The sequence below is a fragment of the Acanthisitta chloris genome, unplaced genomic scaffold (genome assembly GCF_000695815.1).
Source record: "Acanthisitta chloris isolate BGI_N310 unplaced genomic scaffold, ASM69581v1 scaffold30836, whole genome shotgun sequence".
Taxonomy (NCBI): Eukaryota; Metazoa; Chordata; class Aves; order Passeriformes; family Acanthisittidae; genus Acanthisitta; species Acanthisitta chloris.
Window position 1 is genome coordinate 19,499 of NW_008679200.1, and position 15,397 is coordinate 34,895.

The 15,397-nt window shown below is 45.4% G+C and overlaps 1 protein-coding gene across 1 annotated transcript in view; it reads left to right on the forward strand.

Moving 5' to 3' along the window:
• Positions 1–15,397, forward strand: part of MTHFD1 (methylenetetrahydrofolate dehydrogenase (NADP+ dependent) 1, methenyltetrahydrofolate cyclohydrolase, formyltetrahydrofolate synthetase) — a gene marked incomplete at its 5' end in the record, with an annotated part of 30,649 nt that overhangs the window by 12,538 nt on the left and 2,714 nt on the right. Inside the window, 13 exons of the mRNA XM_009077210.1 lie at positions 1,973–2,080; positions 2,182–2,256; positions 3,954–4,056; positions 5,176–5,252; positions 6,196–6,336; positions 8,546–8,614; positions 9,151–9,262; positions 9,453–9,592; positions 10,004–10,045; positions 11,045–11,145; positions 11,865–12,042; positions 12,418–12,525; positions 13,685–13,837. Of these exons, the coding sequence (XP_009075458.1) occupies positions 1,973–2,080; positions 2,182–2,256; positions 3,954–4,056; positions 5,176–5,252; positions 6,196–6,336; positions 8,546–8,614; positions 9,151–9,262; positions 9,453–9,592; positions 10,004–10,045; positions 11,045–11,145; positions 11,865–12,042; positions 12,418–12,525; positions 13,685–13,837 (1,407 nt within the window). The remainder of the gene's footprint in view (positions 1–1,972; positions 2,081–2,181; positions 2,257–3,953; positions 4,057–5,175; positions 5,253–6,195; positions 6,337–8,545; positions 8,615–9,150; positions 9,263–9,452; positions 9,593–10,003; positions 10,046–11,044; positions 11,146–11,864; positions 12,043–12,417; positions 12,526–13,684; positions 13,838–15,397) is intronic.

Sequence of the window (15,397 nt, forward strand, 5' to 3'; positions counted from 1 at the left end):
CGAATTGCTGTATACCCTTGAGCAAAGTGCACCCTTTGCCTCCTTTTCCCAGCACTGAAATGAAGATGATAATGGCTTAATGTTTTGGAAGCATATTGAGTAGTTCTGTCAGCTGTGGTGGCCACCAACTCTTTGTGAGCTGCGTGTCCTTGTGTTTTAGATTACTAACATGAAATGGGAAGAGGGAGCTGGGAACCAGCAGTGCCAAGACCTCAGCCTGTGGGGGACTGGCACTGGAGCATATTTCTTATGTGACTTGGCAACAAGTAAGAGTCTGTGTGTGGTGGCAAGGAGGTGAAGGCACGTGTAGCACGTGCTTTCGTGCTTCTCTCGGCTCCCAGAGTCATTGCCTGCAGAGTTCCACTTTTGTCTCATGCACTACAGATTGACACAGGGCAATTTTAGGAAGCAAAGCGAGGAGGATCAAAAGGGCTGATTGTTCTAATTGATGCAAGTCCATAAAAGAGAAAAACGTTGAGGCAGAATATTGATTTAGTCATGTACCAAGAACATGTGTGAAGGATACATGTGACAGGAAAAATAATCTCCTCTTCTTTGGGAGTGTTAGTAAGAGGAGCAAAATCCTTGACTGTGTGCAGCAGTGGGAAACAGCCTCTCTCCAGGAACCCAACTGGCTGGAACAGCTTTTTCTAAGTATGTCCCACGTGGTACAATTACACATAGCTTCGTGGGGGTGTTTTAATCACTGCATGTCTCGTAAAATTAAAGTATCTAGAGTCACTAGTTACAATAATGACCTTGATATATCATTTCATAATTCTACATGCGGCTTTCATCCTAGGAAAATAATAGCAAATGAAAAACTTTTGAGTCCATACTCCAGAACCAAGGTGATAATAATTGCTTCTTGTTGCATGTATGCAGAATGAGACAACAATTAGCATTTACTAATTAGGATTTTTAATCAGTGTGTGACTAGCTGCATTCTGGTTCAGCTCTATGAGTTTTAAGACTGCAGTTGGCTTCAGCAAAATGGTATTGTAAGGTCTTCTGTCATATCACATTTTCCAATGTCCCTTTTGCGTCTTCCTTTGATGCTCTGCCACAGAGGGAAGGGATGGTTTTAACCATGTCTTTTACTAACCTACCGTGATCGTAGAATTGTTATGGTCAGAAAAGGCCTTTAAGATCACCACGTTCCACTGTTAACCCAGCACTGATAAATGCACCACTAACCATGTCCCCAAGTGCCATAGCCACATGTCTTTTAAGTCCCTCTGGGCATGGTGACTCCACCACTTTGGTAGGCAGTCTGTGCCAGTGCTTGACAATCCCTTCTGTGAAGAAATTTTCCCTAATAGTCAAACTAGACCCTTCACCAGCCTCACAGCTACAGTGCAGCCAAGTAACTCATGTAGGCAAACCCACTCAAACTATCTTTTAACGAGCAAGAACTAAGAAAGCTACTAACAGTGTCACTGTGTAGTACGTGGTCTACATGTTCTGCCTGTGACACTGTGTTTGGGTGGTTACCTTATGCAGAGCTCTGTGCAACCACAGCTCCACTGCTAGTGCTGCACAAAGTTGCTAGTTTCAGTTTAGCTCAGAATCCTTTATGGGAGCAACTTCAGCTAATGTATGTATATATGAAACCTGCTGTGCAACGGAGAGGGGATCAGAAGGGAGGTGAAGGAGGAGCAGCACAGATGTGCCATACCATGGAGCCTGTGAGAGCTGTTCCTGTGGAAGGGGAAAGGAAAAACAAACAACTTTATATTTGAGAGCTTTGTTCTAGAAGTTTGTAAAATGACATAAATGTGGGGGAGGCATTCTTCTGTTTGAGAGAAATTCTTTCCTCTCTTCCACATACTGCACTGAGCAATCTCTCCCCCTCCACCCTCACCCACTTCACCATTACTATTAATACTTCTCTTTCCATCTGTCTACAATGAATTGAAATAAATGAAAATTGCAGCAGGATGAGGTAACTGATAGGTTTTATCTCCTCTAGTTTAACCTTCACCTCACTGGTGACATCCACGCTATCACTGCAGCCAACAACCTGGTCGCTGCTGCTATCGACGCACGGATGTTCCACGAGCTGACTCAGTCTGACCAGGTACAGTCCTTTCTCACCACGTACTCTGCCCCAGCCCACTTTGGCCCAGCAGTTTTGGGTGTGCCAGCAGTGCTAATTGACTATCTGTTTCATTCTGCAAGGCTCTCTACAACCGCTTGGTGCCTTCTGTCAGTGGTGTTAGGAAGTTCTCAGACATTCAGATCCGAAGACTACAGGTAAGCTCACTGGTCTCTCATTGGTTTCTGGTTCTGTTCCATTTACTCACCCTTTGCCTAGCAGAGCTGGGTTACACAAACCCTCATGTGGTCCCCTAGGCCATTCTGCTGGTGTCTGTGTTTCACATAAGGCATGCAGGAGTGTGGTAGCCCTTCATACAGCACAGAAAGCAGTGAGGTGCAGCCCCAAGGGAAAGAATCATTGATGTAGCTCTTTGCTATAGGCTGTATGAGTAACACAGTGGGAAGAGGCAAAGGAATTAGTGTCCTTCATTAGTACTGTCAATTCAGTGTCTTTAATGGAGTTTAAGGAAGCCCCAGCATCAGTCTCTGTTCCTTACACACAGTTACAGCTAGAGATTAAGGGTTCCCATGTGACAGCTATGTAGATAATGCAGCACGGAAAAGGCAATTTATAAAATTCAGCATGAAGAGAATGTCTTATCTGGATTGAGAAAGCAAGCTAAAATGGGGGGGAAAAAACCTGTTCCCTGTATTGCCCACTCTTCCTTTCTGCAAAATAGAACTCCCAGTTAGCTGAGTAGTCCTGTCATTGAGTGGGAGTCCCTGGGCAGCAACAGCTCTGATCCCCAGAAATTAGGGACACATGCTAGTTCACATTGACTTCTGCAAAAATGGGGATTAACAGAGGAATAGTTTTGCACTGAGATTGGACCTTTCAGCTAGGACAGACTGGGCCCTGCTGAGGTCAGTCAGAGTACTAGCCTGTTTGCAGAGTACTCATGCTGGATCAGTTGCCCACTTGGAAGTCAGGAGCAATAGTCAGACTATGTAGGAAGCTAAAACTGATATATTAATTGGCTATAATGTCTCAGCCATTAGAAAATGTGTGGTTTGCTTCCAGTGCTGAGCAGGAAGCTGTGACACACTGCTGGTGTTCCTGACAGACTGCTGAGGGAACTCTGCCCTAACCACTCTTCTGGCTATTAAATGTCAAGATGTGAACAGGATGCTAATACTCCAGGAAGATGACATCTATTGTTTTTGTTGTTTATATCTTTTTCTAAATGATATGCTTGAAGAGGAAGAAAACAGACACTCTTCTTCCTTGCTGTTCTTCAGGAAAATAATACAACTTAACTGTCTAGTTAATTAAAAAAAGCTTTCTCGTTCATAAATCAACTGAATCGTTTTCCTCATTCCTAAGCTTGCACTTGTATCAGGCTTCTTGAGATAATTCTTCTCTCAATTAAGCAACTTGGCAAACTGCCCATCCTCTCAGTATGTTCAAGATCAGCTTTCTGGGATGTTGACAGCCTTGTGACTGAATTGTCCAATTCCTTTGTGCTGCTCACCCAGCAGGCTGACAGAGTGGCTCTAGCTGTGCCTGGCCATGGGCAGTGACCCCAGGCAAGCTCCTGAGCAGTGGCTGTAAGCTCGTGAGACTAACGATGAGAACTACAGAGCTCTGCTGCTCTCTCTGTAGGTGCCTTGCCCAAAGCTGGGTGACAGCCTGCCCTAATGAGCTCTGCTGTCTGCCTTGGCCCTCGCTAACTGCTCTGCCTCCACCTACGTGCTGATTTGGATCGCCTGGCGATGCTGTGGGGTCCAGGAGAAGGGGCAGCTCCTTATCGCTCAGTATATTGCTGCTGTCAAACCCTATTTGCTGTAGTCAAAGGTGCATTTAGGTGACTCTTTTCATCTTAACCTTTTTTGTTTGTTCTTTCCTCCCACAGAAACTGGGCATTAACAAAACAGATCCTATGGCTTTGACAAAGGAAGAAGTCAACTCATTTGTGAGATTGGACATTGACCCAAGCTCCATAACATGGCAAAGAGGTACAAGAGACATTAAAGGAAAGAATTGCTAAGAAACAAAGTGTGTCAAAAGAGATGTTTGCAAGTGCAGCAGAAACTGTTTTCTGGGAGAATGGGAAGGAGAGCAGGGCTGGCCTCTCCTTTGCTGAGTGTGGTGGGATAGATGCCTGCAGCTGGGATCCCCTTTCTAAAGGGTCTGATGCAGGGGCTTGAGTCTGTTCTGAACTCACAAAGATTAAGACTTCACCAATTGGTGCAGGTTTGTTTCTGCATTTGTGAGTCACTGAGAGTGTTGAGTTTGGCAACTGTAGCCAACAGGCGTTTTACCTGACTGCTCTGTGAGCAAGCAGAGCTTTTGGTCTGGTGCTAAACTTGGTTTTAATCTGCCCACTTGCTCTGTTGGGGACTGACAGCCAAGGAAGGCCAGATTTTTTTAAGGTTTTTAAGGATGCCTGAAGGTAATAATAATCTCTGGCCTGGCAGATTTAATATTTCACCAGCAAAAGAAATTCAAAATGGACTTTTTTTCCCCTGAGTTAGATTCCAAGAGTATTGCTTTTTCTTCTTTCTATTAAAATACACTGTGCAATGTATTCTCCAAAATTTGCTTCATAACCTGTAATGAGGCTGGAGTAGTGTGCCTTGTGGGACACACTTTATAAAACACTGAGAGTGTTTCAAGCAGATAGTAAGAAACATCAAATTTAAGCAGTATTTGATAGTTTTTGTTTCCAAGGTAATTTGAGTTAATGGAGCTATGGGAAACAATTCTCACTAAATGGTAGTACCTGACCAGTTTATCACTTAATTTATAAAAATGGTAATTTTATGGGTTTTTGGCTGCAATAATTTCCTGAATTCACATTGGCTAATGATGGGGAAAAATCACTTGGAGTAATACTAGCAGCTCTGCTGTCCAGAGAAGCTTTGGCTGTGTGGTTAGTGCCCACAGAGAGATGTAGGCTCTGCCTGTGTCTGTGGGTGTCTGGCCCTGGCTGCAGTTGTGCTGTTCTTTAGCAGGGGATGGAATCTCATGCTGCCATCCTCTGTTTGTGGGTGACCTAGCTGAGCATTTGTCACAGGGCATGGGTGTGACTGCCAGCCTGCGGTGTGACCCTCACCTCTCTGCATTCCTTGCAGTGCTGGACACAAACGACAGGTTCCTCAGGAAAATCACCATTGGGCAGTCTCCAACAGAGAAAGGCTTCTCCCGAACGGTAACTGCTCCTTTTCTTGTCTGTAGAAAGTGTCTTTCTAAAGCAAGTTTCTGCCTCTCCAGATACTTTCATCTTTTACTAGTGTTGTGTTAGAGAGGAAGGAGAAAGTCCTTTCAGCCAAGCAGTTAAATTTGCTACCAGCGCAGCATTTAGTTTTGCTGTCTGTTCCCTCCTTCCCTGTCCTCTCCTGAATTCTGGCTTCCCAAACTGGGATGACTGGCACAGCAGTGGTACACAGATGCCCTTTCTAGAAGTGATGTATGCCCATGGCTAATCCTCACTGCAGGTGCTTTGGGTGGGGTGTGTGGCAAAAACTAGACACAGTATCTGAGCTAGTCTAGATTCATTGTATAATCAATAGACTAAAGTAGGCAATTGGGCTGTGGCTCCCCTTGTCCCTTAAGTAACTGTCAAAGTAATAGTTCAAATGAATTGTGCTCAGAAAAGCCTTTTGCTATTGACTTAAAATGCCCTTAGGGTGCTTAGCTATCCTAAGATGGAAGTGTCTGCATTGTGTTAGATGAATTCTACCCTTCGTTTCCTATAAAGTCTGGGTGGTTTTTGGTTGTTTGGTTTTCTTTGTCATTTACTGTACTGTTTGGTGATAATCAAATGAGTTAGTAAGCTCAGTCTTCAAATATATAATTAGTAGGTGTTAAGTTTTCTTACATGAATCACTAATGCATGTGCCAGGAGAGACATGTAATAGCAATGGAATGGGTAGGTTTTACCTAATTTTGCAGAAGAATAGCCAGTTTAAAGTGGCCACGTTAAATGATGTGTTCCAAGAACAATGCTTTGGGTTTCTTTTATATTTGTGTGTCTGTGGTTTTTCTTTTTCTGTTGTGAAGGTGATGATTGGCCTTGTTTCACGAATTTAGCAGAGGTGAGGATTGCTGCAGGGAATCTTGATGAGTTCCCGTTCTTTATTCATCTCTTGCAGGCTCAGTTTGACATCACCGTGAGCAGTGAAATCATGGCAGTCCTAGCACTAACTGATGGGTTGGATGATATGAAGAAGCGACTGGGCAGAATGGTAGTAGCTTCCAGCAAGAAAGGACAACCAATTACAGCAGATGACCTTGTAAGAGTCGTTCAGTTATTAACTGCTTTTTCCTATGTACTTTTCAAAGTCCTTGCACTGAAAATCAAAGAGACAGTTCTGTGCAGAAACTTTTTGCTTCAGCGTGGCTGGCACCTTCTCCAGGGAGCGCGTATGACCCGGGCAGGGACAGGTTCCGTGTGATGTGCTTTGAGTCCAGTCGAAGCTGGCACGAAGGAATTGCTGGGGAAGTATGTGGTGGCTTCTGTTATTAATTGCTGGCCATCCTGTTTCTCAGGCTCCCTGGAGCGAGAAGAACATTGAGCAGGAACAAAGCCTTGTGCAAATTTAATTACAGACAGTGAAATGTCTTGCTCTGGGAGGCTGTGAATGCTGTAAAAGCCAAAGCCTTTGCAGGCAGTGTCTGTGAGGAGCCTTCGTGGGGGACAGGGACCTTTGTCTCCACTTGCCGTGTCCCTCAGCGCTGTGAGCTGCAGCCCTGGCTTGTGAGACTCACTAGTGCAGTAGCTGCCGTGCAGTTCTGGGCGTGTGGGTGCAGTGCTGGCTGCTCTCCCCCAGTGGTACTTCAGTGGTGTCAGGGAACGCCCGGTGGCCCAAGCACATCTTCCAGGAATTGTGAAGATGGAGCCCTGTTTGGAGGAGGGGAGGGGTTTGAGGCCTGCATGTGGACCGTGCCCTGCCACTTGGCGTCGGCACAGAGAACAGGCTCAGGACTGTTGCACTAGTCAAAAGAGTATGGGGTTGGTGCTTACTGCTCTCCTGTGTAGTAGATATTTTACAGCCTGCTTTGCAAAACAGAAGGGTATTACAAATTTGCGTGACAGTGTTAATGAGGTTTGTCTTGTGTTTTCTGAGTGACCATTTCCAGTGGGAGAGAAGAATACACAGGGTGGGATCCTGACCTGTCCACCAAGGTGGGACACAGCACTAAGGCTTAGCCAACTCTTTCTGTCTTGCTATGGGTCTTTTGTTTCTGTGTTTTGTGGGGTTGGTTGTTTGACTTCCTCCCAGGATAAGGCTATAAGGATCAGAAACAGTAGGCTTGTGTTGTTAGGACCGTATTACATACTCCTTGTGCAGGCAGAAACGTAGTGATTGCAGGGACCAGTCTGTGTTCTCCTGCTGTCACACAACCAATGTCATGAGTGTCAGGAAGCACAACAAAAGCTGGGGAGAAATGTGGAATCAAAACTGACTGTGGGTTTTTAGAGCTGGGATGTATTGAAGTGCTGCTGAGTGACATGGGCCCGAAATGTCGCCATGGAAATCCTGCTCTGTAATTGTCGTTGTTCTGGAGATGACTGAAGTTTAAAGCTTATCCATGAAATGTTCAATAAGCTTTCATGTGGCAAGACTGAAACTAATGAAATGAAGCAGTGAATGTCTTATAAAAAAAAATCTTTCACATAACTGAGTGCTGCTATCCAGTGGAAATTGAAAGAGAAGAAAAAGAGATCACTGTTCAAGGTTTTCATAACTGCTGTGAGCATTTTTCTCAGGACCTGTGACAGCAGTTTTAGTTACTTTTGCAAGTGCTGGGTAACAGCTGGTTTGGTTTCCACTGGACTGTGTCAGTCACAAAGATGACCAAACCTTTTTTTTTTCTCTTCCCAAAGCGTATGGTGATGGAATCAGAAGCTTTCTCTGTGTGGAATTCAGCAGGGTACATGGCTGCACCAGGGAGGAAACATGGGCTCCAGGGTTTGTCTTTCATGTCAGTCTGGTTCTCGTGAGCACAGAGGTTCACTTTAAAAGTTATTTCTGTGCAAGAGACTTGAGCAGGATGTAGCAGCTTGTTATGACATTTTAAGGCCAGTACATAGAGCCTAGTTGCTAAAATGAAGAAGAAAAAAAGTCCAAGACAAATCTACCTGCAAAATCTAAGAACATTGCTTCATGCCACTGAATGGGCTACAGTGAACCATACCTACCTGATTTGCTAACCTTGCCATAGCATTGCACCATCAGCTTCTTGTTCTTTATGCCTTTGCTGCAAAGCGATGGCCCAGCAAGGTCACAGCCTTGCTGCCCCAGCAGAAACCACAGAGCCTCTTACAGGAATGTAAAGGTCATTCTTCTGCCTTGCCCTGACTAGAGTTAGTTCTTTCTAGAGCAGCTGCTGGTTCTGATCTCAGCAGCTCAGCAGGACAAAAGCAGAACCTTGATGCTGCTTGGGAACCTTGCCAAGGTCTCGGTACATCTGGAAACTGATTGTCCTTTTTTCTTTCAGGGAGTGACTGGAGCTGTGGCTGTCTTGATGAAAGATGCTGTTAAACCAAACCTCATGCAGACTCTAGAGGTGAGCACAGATGATTTGCTATAAGTGCATTCTCAGAGCCAAGAAGCAACTGGTTTAGTTTATTCATCACAATCAGCATGGGCCTGCTCTTGGAGCTGAAGGTTTACTGAGGCTTCGTGCTCAAGGCTTGGGGCTGGAGGAGAAGGCTGACTTCCTTCTAGCTCTGTCACTGGCATGGGGGATGACCCTGAGGAAACACTCTAAACTTTGCTGTGTCTTTGTTCTGTTGTCTTTAATGTCAGGAAGCATTTTGGGAATTAAAATGGTGTGGCTGAAGGGGAATGACAGAGTTGGTGGGATTTAGCTATCCCTCTCCTAAGCGGATTAATACCTCCACTTGTGCAGATTATTATAATCCTGTTTGCCCTGTAGTCCTTATTGCTGATAACACATGTCTGATCAGAAGTATTAAGATCTGTTTTCTAAAAGTGGTTTTCTTTGCCTTCAGGTGCCACAGTACTTGGCTCCAGAAATGCTGCATTTGTGCAAAATCGTACTCTCTGATTTTTTTCCTCTCTTCCACATGCACCTTCTAGGGAACACCAGTGTTTGTTCATGCTGGACCCTTTGCCAACATTGCACACGGGAATTCTTCCGTGTTGGCCGATAAAATAGCACTCAAGCTTGTGGGCAAAGACGGTTTCGTTGGTAAGTGTGTGGAGCTTGGAGTTTTTTGTTTGCTTTATGTTTGTTTTTCAGGGAGGATCTGCCTTTTTATATTGTGACTGTCTTTGGGCTTTTTTTGTCTTGGAAGAAGCTTCTGATTTATATAATCAGAGCATGATTTCTCCACCCAGCAACCTTTCACAGGCTGATTTTCTTTTGTTTGCCACTCCAGTTACAGAAGCAGGATTTGGAGCAGACATAGGCATGGAGAAGTTCTTTAACATTAAGTGCCGCTACTCTGGTCTCCGGCCCCACGTGGTGGTGTTGGTGGCTACTGTCCGAGCTCTGAAGATGCACGGGGGAGGACCTACAGTGAGTGCTGGGCAAGGCTTTCCACAGGCCTCGGGCTGTTCCAGTCACTTAAATCCCCATAGACTTTGATCTGCTTGAAGCTGTCTGGAGGTTTGCAGCGGTAAAAGGAATTGATATGTCCCTGTCACTTTGCAGTGCCTTCACTGTACTATGTTCCAGGCTCAAACCTGCTTGTTTCATTGCCCTAATGAAGTGCCTGTGTGCTGGGGCACTTGTGATAGTCCCAAAGTCAGTCATTTATTTTATCATGAGTGCATCCTGCAGCCTTTTGTTCTTCCTTTTTCTTTACCCAAAAGGGTATCAGCATGGAGTAGAGTGTTGTATCTTGATACAGTTTAATAAGAACCAAGCACGGATTGCTGCCATGGATGAAAATCTTATGGAGCTCCATTTTTTTCCTTCTCTCCCCAGGTCACTGCTGGGGTACCTTTACCGAAGGAATACACAGAAGAGGTAATCTTAAGCTGTTGTGACAGTTCACCAGCTAACTGTGGTCATGACATGATGATGTCATGCAGTACATGCCTGAATTACTAGTGTGTCACTTGTTTAGCTGCCGGGGAAATGCTTCCTCATGCAATGTTCTTTTTTTAATGATGTTACTTCGGCTCTGCTCTTCAGAGCATTTATTGTACTTGACCTAGCCAGTGTTCAGAGCCTTTGTGTTTCTTAACTCAGACAATTGTGTGTGTGCTCAATTTTTCATGGTGATATCTACTCTGTGTCCCCAACCCTCTTAGTGTGGAGTAACTGCCTGGCTGAAACATTCTCTGGAAACATTCAGAGTGCCTCTCTAATTACTCTCTTCTTAGCAGCAGTTTTAGTTTTTATCCCCTCTCCTTTGCAAGCAAGAGAGGAAAGCGAACTAAAGTCTCACCTTCCATCCTTGGCCTTGAATGGTTGAGTACAGTTGGATAATTGGTCTGGCTCTCTTTACACTGCTGCAGCTCTCTCACCTCTGAAGCTTCTGAACAGTTATTCTTTGCACGGGAAGGGATGAAACGTCTGAATCTCTAGGAATAGTCTCTGATGCTGCAAAATGTAAATATATGTAAGCTGAAAGCTGTTGCCACAGTCTTCAAACAGGTGTCATGAAATTCAATGCTGGTGATCTTTAATACATAGAGGAATGTGTCAGAGAGGAAACTGAGGCTTTGCTGTGGGGAGTTAATGAGGACAGGCATTAGCTTCCTAAGCATTACAGAAAGCGATAAATAGTGGTTTCTCCTACATTGGCAACAGCTGGAATCAGTGATCATTAGGAGTAGTCATTTATCCTGTATCCAAGGGCATGCAGTGGTCTGGACCATCTGGAAAGCAGCACCAGGGCTTTGCCTTAGTGGTTTTGTTCCCATTTTGTCAGTTGTACCATTAGCTGTGGACATAGTGCATTTGGAGCAGGGGTTCCACTGCCCCTGATAAAGCATGCTCTCCTTGCTGTCTCCTTCACAGAACCTTCAGCTGCTGGCAAAAGGCTGCAGTAACCTGAACAAGCAGATCCAAAACGCGCACATGTTTGGTGTCCCAGTCGTAGTGGCTGTCAATGCTTTCAAGTAAGTGAGCTGGGACCTGGAGGTGATGCATGGGCATAGAATTGTGGCACTTTGTATGTTATGTTTAATACAAACTCCTGTTTTCAGTGCTGGTGATGGATTGTTTGCAGCATTTTCATAGAATCGTAGAACCATAGGATGGCCTGGGTTGGAAGGGGACCCTAAAGGTCATCCAGTTCCACCTCCTGCCACGGGCAGGGACACCTTCCACCAGACTAGATTGCTCAGAGCCCTTATCCAACCTGCCCTTGAACACTTCCAGGGATGGAGCATCAACAGCTCCTTGGGGCAACCTCTTCCAGTGCCTCACCACCCTCACACTAAAGATTTTTTCCTTGCTCTCTAATCTAAACCTGCTGTCTTTCAGTGTGAAGCCACTGTCATTCCAGGCTCTTGTAAACAGTTCCTCTCCAGCTTTTTTGTAGGCTCCCTCAGGTACTGGAAGGCTGAAGTTTTGCATTGTTGCAAGGGGCTGAATAAACAGGGGAGCTCTGCTTGGTCGTTTCAGATGCATTCCTTAGTTTGAATTAGCTCAGGATTTTATGACTAGTGTGTGCCAGCACTTACACCCTGACTAGCCAAATTACTCTGGCCAGATGTGGCAGATGCTTCCTGATGGCTGTGGTTTCTTTGTACAGGGTTTGGATCTCATCAGGAACAAACAGTTAACTTACTGTGTGTGCATTCTGGTACAAACATGGAAACTTTTCTCCTTACAGAACAGATACCAAGGCTGAGCTGGCCCTTGTAGTGCAGCAGGCAAAGCAGGCAGGAGCATTCGATGCTGTGGAGTGCACTCACTGGGCAGAGGGAGGGAAGGGAGCGCTGGCACTGGCCCAGGCTGTTCAGAGAGCATCACAGACACCCAGCAACTTCAGGTTCCTCTACAACGTGGAGGTAGGAACTTGCGGTGTTAGAGCGGCTCTGTGCGTAGGGGGAGATTGGCCGCTTTCACTGGCTTTAGTGGCTGAGGGCAGTCTGAAAGGCTGCTTGAGAAACCCAGAAGAGATCCGGGCTTAGAACCATAATATTTATTCCACCAGTCTCAAAGACCTAGTTACTCAGTTCTTGTTGTTTGACTAACCAGCGAAATACTGAAATGTGTTTTGAAAACCCTCAAATTACTATATAGCTTTGTTCTACAGCAAATGGGAATAGGTCTTGTGTCTACAGATGGGCACTGCACGACGTGTGTGAGGAGTGTGAAGCTTCTGTGTCGCTACAGATCTTTGTAGTTTGGCCACACTGATTTGCCTGTCTTCTTCTTTCTAGCTCCCTCTTGTAGATAAGATCAGGCTTATTGCCCAGCAGATCTACGGGGCGAGAGACATTGAGCTGCTTCCAGAAGCACAGGAGAAAGTCGCCCTGTACACTAAGCAAGTGAGTTTTCCACTGATAGCAGTGGTGCTTTTCATTTAAAGTGATCATGTTGAGCAGTGGTGTTCGAGCTGTGTGTGAAGGGAGTCATCATCCTGTCCAGGACTCAGGAAATGCTATGGCAGAGGAGTAAGTGGATGTGGGGAGGGAGGACCTGACTGTCTCCTAGTGAAGATAGTGCTTGCTCATCTGGCCCAGTACCACACCTGTGATGGTGTTTGGCGAGAGAAGGGCAGGAAGGGTAAACTGTGCTCTCCAATCCTTCAGCAGAGAATTAGGGAGCTACAAATGGTCACACTGGTGTTAAACAGTCTCTGATTAATTTATTTTTTTTACATCTTGTTCCACTGAGATCAAGTTCCACTGATCAGTTTTTGAATCCAGATGCATTTTTTTGGCAATCACGATTATGTTGGAGAAAGAGTTTCACAGATGTCACCAGACTTCTTGTGGGAAAAATATCCACTTAAAGCTTTTAACCTGGCACCTGGCTGTTGCATTAGATGCTTTCTGGTTGCTGTGTTGCTTTTGCTCTTCTCTAGCATGACATTCTTGTGAATTTACCTGCTTCTGCATTCAGGAAGGTCTTGGAAGAGAACAGCAACGTGAGGACTGGCCATTTGGTGGTCACAGGGTGCTCAAATAACTTTGCTTTTGCACTTCACTTACTACTGGTATAGTTTCTTGCTTTTGTGCTTCTTGTATATTCTTTTACAAATCCATTAAAATCCCATAAGCATTTAATTGCCACTTCCCACAATCTGCAATTGCATTGATCAGACATTTCTAATTAACTGACCTCGGCTGAACAAAACTAGCTCTGAGCTGATTAACATCTTGCGAAGAGAGTAGAAGCAAGCTGGCTGTCAGGGCTGTCTAACACTTCTATGCCATTAATTTTTTCCTCAGCTGGGTGTGCTGGGGGCCATGTGGTCCTTTCTAGAGTACTTAGTGGGGGACAGGGAGAGTCTGAGGCAGAAGTAATGAGGATCCAGAATGGTCAGTGGATCTGACAGGTTGTGGATGAAGCAGTTGTTGAGGAGTAAAATGTCATGATAAAATATCTAATGTCCACAGAGAGTGGGAGAACAGAGCCATTTACCCCTTTGTACAAGAAAAGGTACTAGGTTTTCCACTGATTCTCTCCTTTCTCCTTTCCCAGGGATTTGGAAACCTGCCAATCTGCATGGCTAAAACTCACTTATCATTGTCTCACGACCCTGAACAAAAAGGAGCACCCACAGGTTTCATCCTGCCGATCCGAGACATTCGTGCCAGCGTCGGCGCTGGGTTCCTGTACCCCCTGGTGGGAACGGTACGTGGTGGGCTGAGACCCTGCTCTGGGGCCAGGGGAGCTCCTCAGCCTGCTGCTCTCAAGCAGCTGAAATTGGGAGAGTCCCTGGCACTTGCAGCTGGTGCTTTAACAGCCCAGTGTGTTAGGTGCCCTAAGAAGTTTGTCCTCGGGTAAGAGTGAGACCCAAATAGACCATCTGACACTTGAATGATTAGCAAGCCCCCAGTGTGCCCCTCAGTCCCACACCTCTCTCTTCCTGGATTTTGAGAGGAGTGAGTGAATTCTGGGAGTGGCAGTCTGGTGGAGGGCATGAGAGACATTCTTGCCCCCCGATTGCCATGGTGACTTTGCACTGCTGATGAGAGCGCTTTGCATTGCTGCAGGTGAACCCTGGGTACACCTGCAGATCAGGGTAGGACACGGCAACTCGTTGGAAGCTAACAAAGCAGAGAGCTTTGAGACCCCTACAAAGTGCAGCTGACCTGAGCTGTTAATCATTTATTAGGCTCCCTCCCATTTGGTTCTCGTGGTTTTGCTGACCATCTGTTTGCTGCTCAGCCTGCATCACGTTCAACAATGCATTGCACTGTGCCCTTGAGTTTTTAGTTTCTGTTCTTTGGCATAGTGTCAGCTGAGAGAGGAGAGAGTAGCTGCAATGGAAACAGGATCCTGGAGCAGCTTTGATATGATTTGCCTGGCGGAAAGAGGAGCTACCTGCAGAATGGACTAGAGTTCAGGTTTGCGTCCAGAGAGAGAAGGAACGCTAGGGTGAAAGGATCCACTGGAAATCTAACCTGGGGAATCTCTTCTGGGCAAACATTAAGTAACAGGTTAGAATTTAGGGCATGAGGTAGTTGGAGCAAGCAGCTCTGCCTGCCTTATTCATTGGGCCTGAACCTTTTTCTGAAGTCCTCGTGGCAACATGCTTGTAACAAACCTTCAGAGGCATCAGAGGTGCATGACTCAGATGGTGAAATGTGCTGATTTACGAGTCGCATCCACTCTCCTTCCAGTGCTACCTAGAGCCAAACATTGGGTATCTTCCTCTCTTAATTCTGTTTTAGAGAAAAGGTTTCCAGATTACCCAACAGAAATAAAGTAACCACATCCTGATTAAAGTCTGGCTCATCCATGTTTTGAAGACTAATGTGTGTTTTGGGGTAGAAGGAAAGATAGCATGCTTATTCCTGCTATACATGGCATTTTTTGAGAGCCAAGATTTAATCCAAACAATTATTTATCTTGCTCTTTTTTCATAAGCATTAGAGAAGGAGAGGGGACTCTGCATTAATGAGCTACACAAGAGAAAGATGTTTTCAGACATTAAAACAAACAGTTTGGCTCTTTCTCTGCTGTTTTCAGTCTCTATGGAGTTGGACTTCTCTGCTCTATTCCCAGTTTTCTAGTGTTTCCTCAGCTGTGTGGTAAATCATGGTGTTAATCCTGCCAGAGTTAACAGTAAGTCTTCTGGTCAGGGACACGATGACTCTTCCATGATGTCTGCAAACCCAGGGAAGGGATGTCCTTTTGAGAAGCAATCCAGGGCATTTGGAATCAGATCACTCTTCAGACCCATTCAGC